Below are 1,830 nucleotides of genomic sequence, written 5' to 3'. Positions count from 1 at the left end.
GTGTCCCACCCTTGTGGGGCCAGCAGCAGCATCTCCTCTGCTCAGGCTTTAAACTCTGGAGCAGGTGTTATTCTTGTCAAACAGCATCAGCATCAGCAGCAGCAGCAGCAGCAGCAGCAGGCACCAGACCGCCTGCAGCAAACACATACATCCAGAGCTGACAGAGACTTTTCCGCCTCAGACAGACAGAGCTGCGGTTTGCCACCAGGCAGCACAGTAACATGTTCCTGGCCTCGGGCCTTCACTGTAGCGTGGAGGTCCTGAGGAGCGTCCTGACGCAGCTGGATTACTACTGTACAAGCACTACGTTTGGAAGGCTGTGCTGTTCTGGTGGAACCTGGAGAAACTGATCTGTAACTTTTTGGGTGTGGACCATCTGTTGTCTTTTGGAGGTGGGTTTTACAGTTGGTGGATCTCAGAGCTGTTTGGAGAACTCTCGGTTGTTCGGTTGCCGGGACAAACCGGTCTTTCTGTGATCTCGCCGGCCCCCGGTGGCCTTGTTTGGTAGTGGTGGTGGTGGATTTATAATAAGGACCCCCTAAAATGATGATCAAGGAGACCTCGTTACGAACGGACCCTGACCTGAGGGGGGAGCTGGCCTTTCTGGCCAGGGGGTGTGACTTTGTGCTGCCCTCACGCTTCAAGAAGCGACTCAAGTCTTTCCAGCAGCAACAGGTCAGTCAGTGCACCGGGACGTGGGTCAGAGGAGGAGGAGGAGGAGGAGGAGGAAGAGGTGGGAGAGGAGAAAATGTTGGTTGATGTGTTGATGCTGTGATGCACTGGTTGGTGCAGTAGATGCAGCTTTTTTCCCACAGTGAGAGACCTGCGGGCGGATGAGGCTCCATTCTGAGGCAGATACCAGTGGAGTATTAATAGGAGAGGAGGTGCAGGAATAGAGTGATAGTGAAGGAGGGGGGGGGGGGCGGGGGGGGCACTACAGCTGTCCTGCTCAATACACACAGAGTAGAGGCCCTTCAGAAACACACACACACACACACACACACACACGCCTGTGTACCATTAACAGCAGGTCTGTTTGACACTGATGGGACGTTGACTTCATTAAACTCCCACTCCCCTCTGTGGTCCTGAACCAAAGGTTTTTTACAAACATTTTCAAGACTAAATCAGGGAAATATTATGTATGTCATGTTTTTTTTTGTTTGTTTGTTTTTACAAAGCCTTTTTGGAACAAATTCCTTTTCATGTTTTTAGCTCTTCTTCACATGTAGTTTAGGTTAGAGATCATGGCTACAGCTATGCTGAGCTGTGACTTGATGGGCTCTTGGGCTCATTGTCAGCAGAATAGAAGTTTTCATCATTTTAACAATAATAATAATTAATAATAATAATAATAACAACCTTCCAGTGGACTCACCACCCTCAGGGGAGTTGGTACGGTGCAATGTGATTTGGGTGGTGGTCATGGAGACTGCTGCCCCCACGACCTGGTAACAGATAAGAGGATGAAAATGGATAGATGGAATAATAATAATAATAATAATATTTTGATAATAATAATAATAATTATTATTATTATTATTATTATTATTATTATTATCAATAATAATAATTTGCTTAAATGGTAATTATTTTTATTATTATTATTATATCATTATTGTTGATAATAATAATAGCATATTATTATAGCAAATTGTTATTATTATTATAATAACGTAGTAGTAGTGTTAGTGGTACTGTAGTAGCAGTAGTAGTTTGTACATTCTAAAGAGGACCTTAAAACCATATAATTTCAGAAGTACTTCAAAGGAACACTTCAGTGTAGTATTTCCAGTGCTGACAGGTACTGCCCCCCCCCCCCCCCCCCCC

At 45.1% G+C, this 1,830-nt stretch overlaps 1 protein-coding gene across 1 annotated transcript in view; it reads left to right on the top strand.

Moving 5' to 3' along the window:
* The first annotated feature begins 113 nt into the window (after positions 1–113).
* Positions 114–1,830, top strand: part of LOC103378984 (protein phosphatase 2, regulatory subunit B'', alpha) — a 7,954-nt gene continuing 6,237 nt past the window's right edge. The window contains exon 1 of the mRNA XM_025059897.1: positions 114–750. Coding sequence (XP_024915665.1) covers positions 544–750 — 207 coding nt within the window. The 5' untranslated portion in view covers positions 114–543. The remainder of the gene's footprint in view (positions 751–1,830) is intronic.

The sequence above is a fragment of the Cynoglossus semilaevis genome, chromosome 1 (assembly GCF_000523025.1).
Source record: "Cynoglossus semilaevis isolate Cse_v1.0 chromosome 1, Cse_v1.0, whole genome shotgun sequence".
Classification (NCBI taxonomy): domain Eukaryota; kingdom Metazoa; phylum Chordata; class Actinopteri; order Pleuronectiformes; family Cynoglossidae; genus Cynoglossus; species Cynoglossus semilaevis.
The sequence above is the reverse complement of the archived record's forward strand: the minus strand, read 5'-3'. Positions and strand labels throughout refer to the sequence as shown.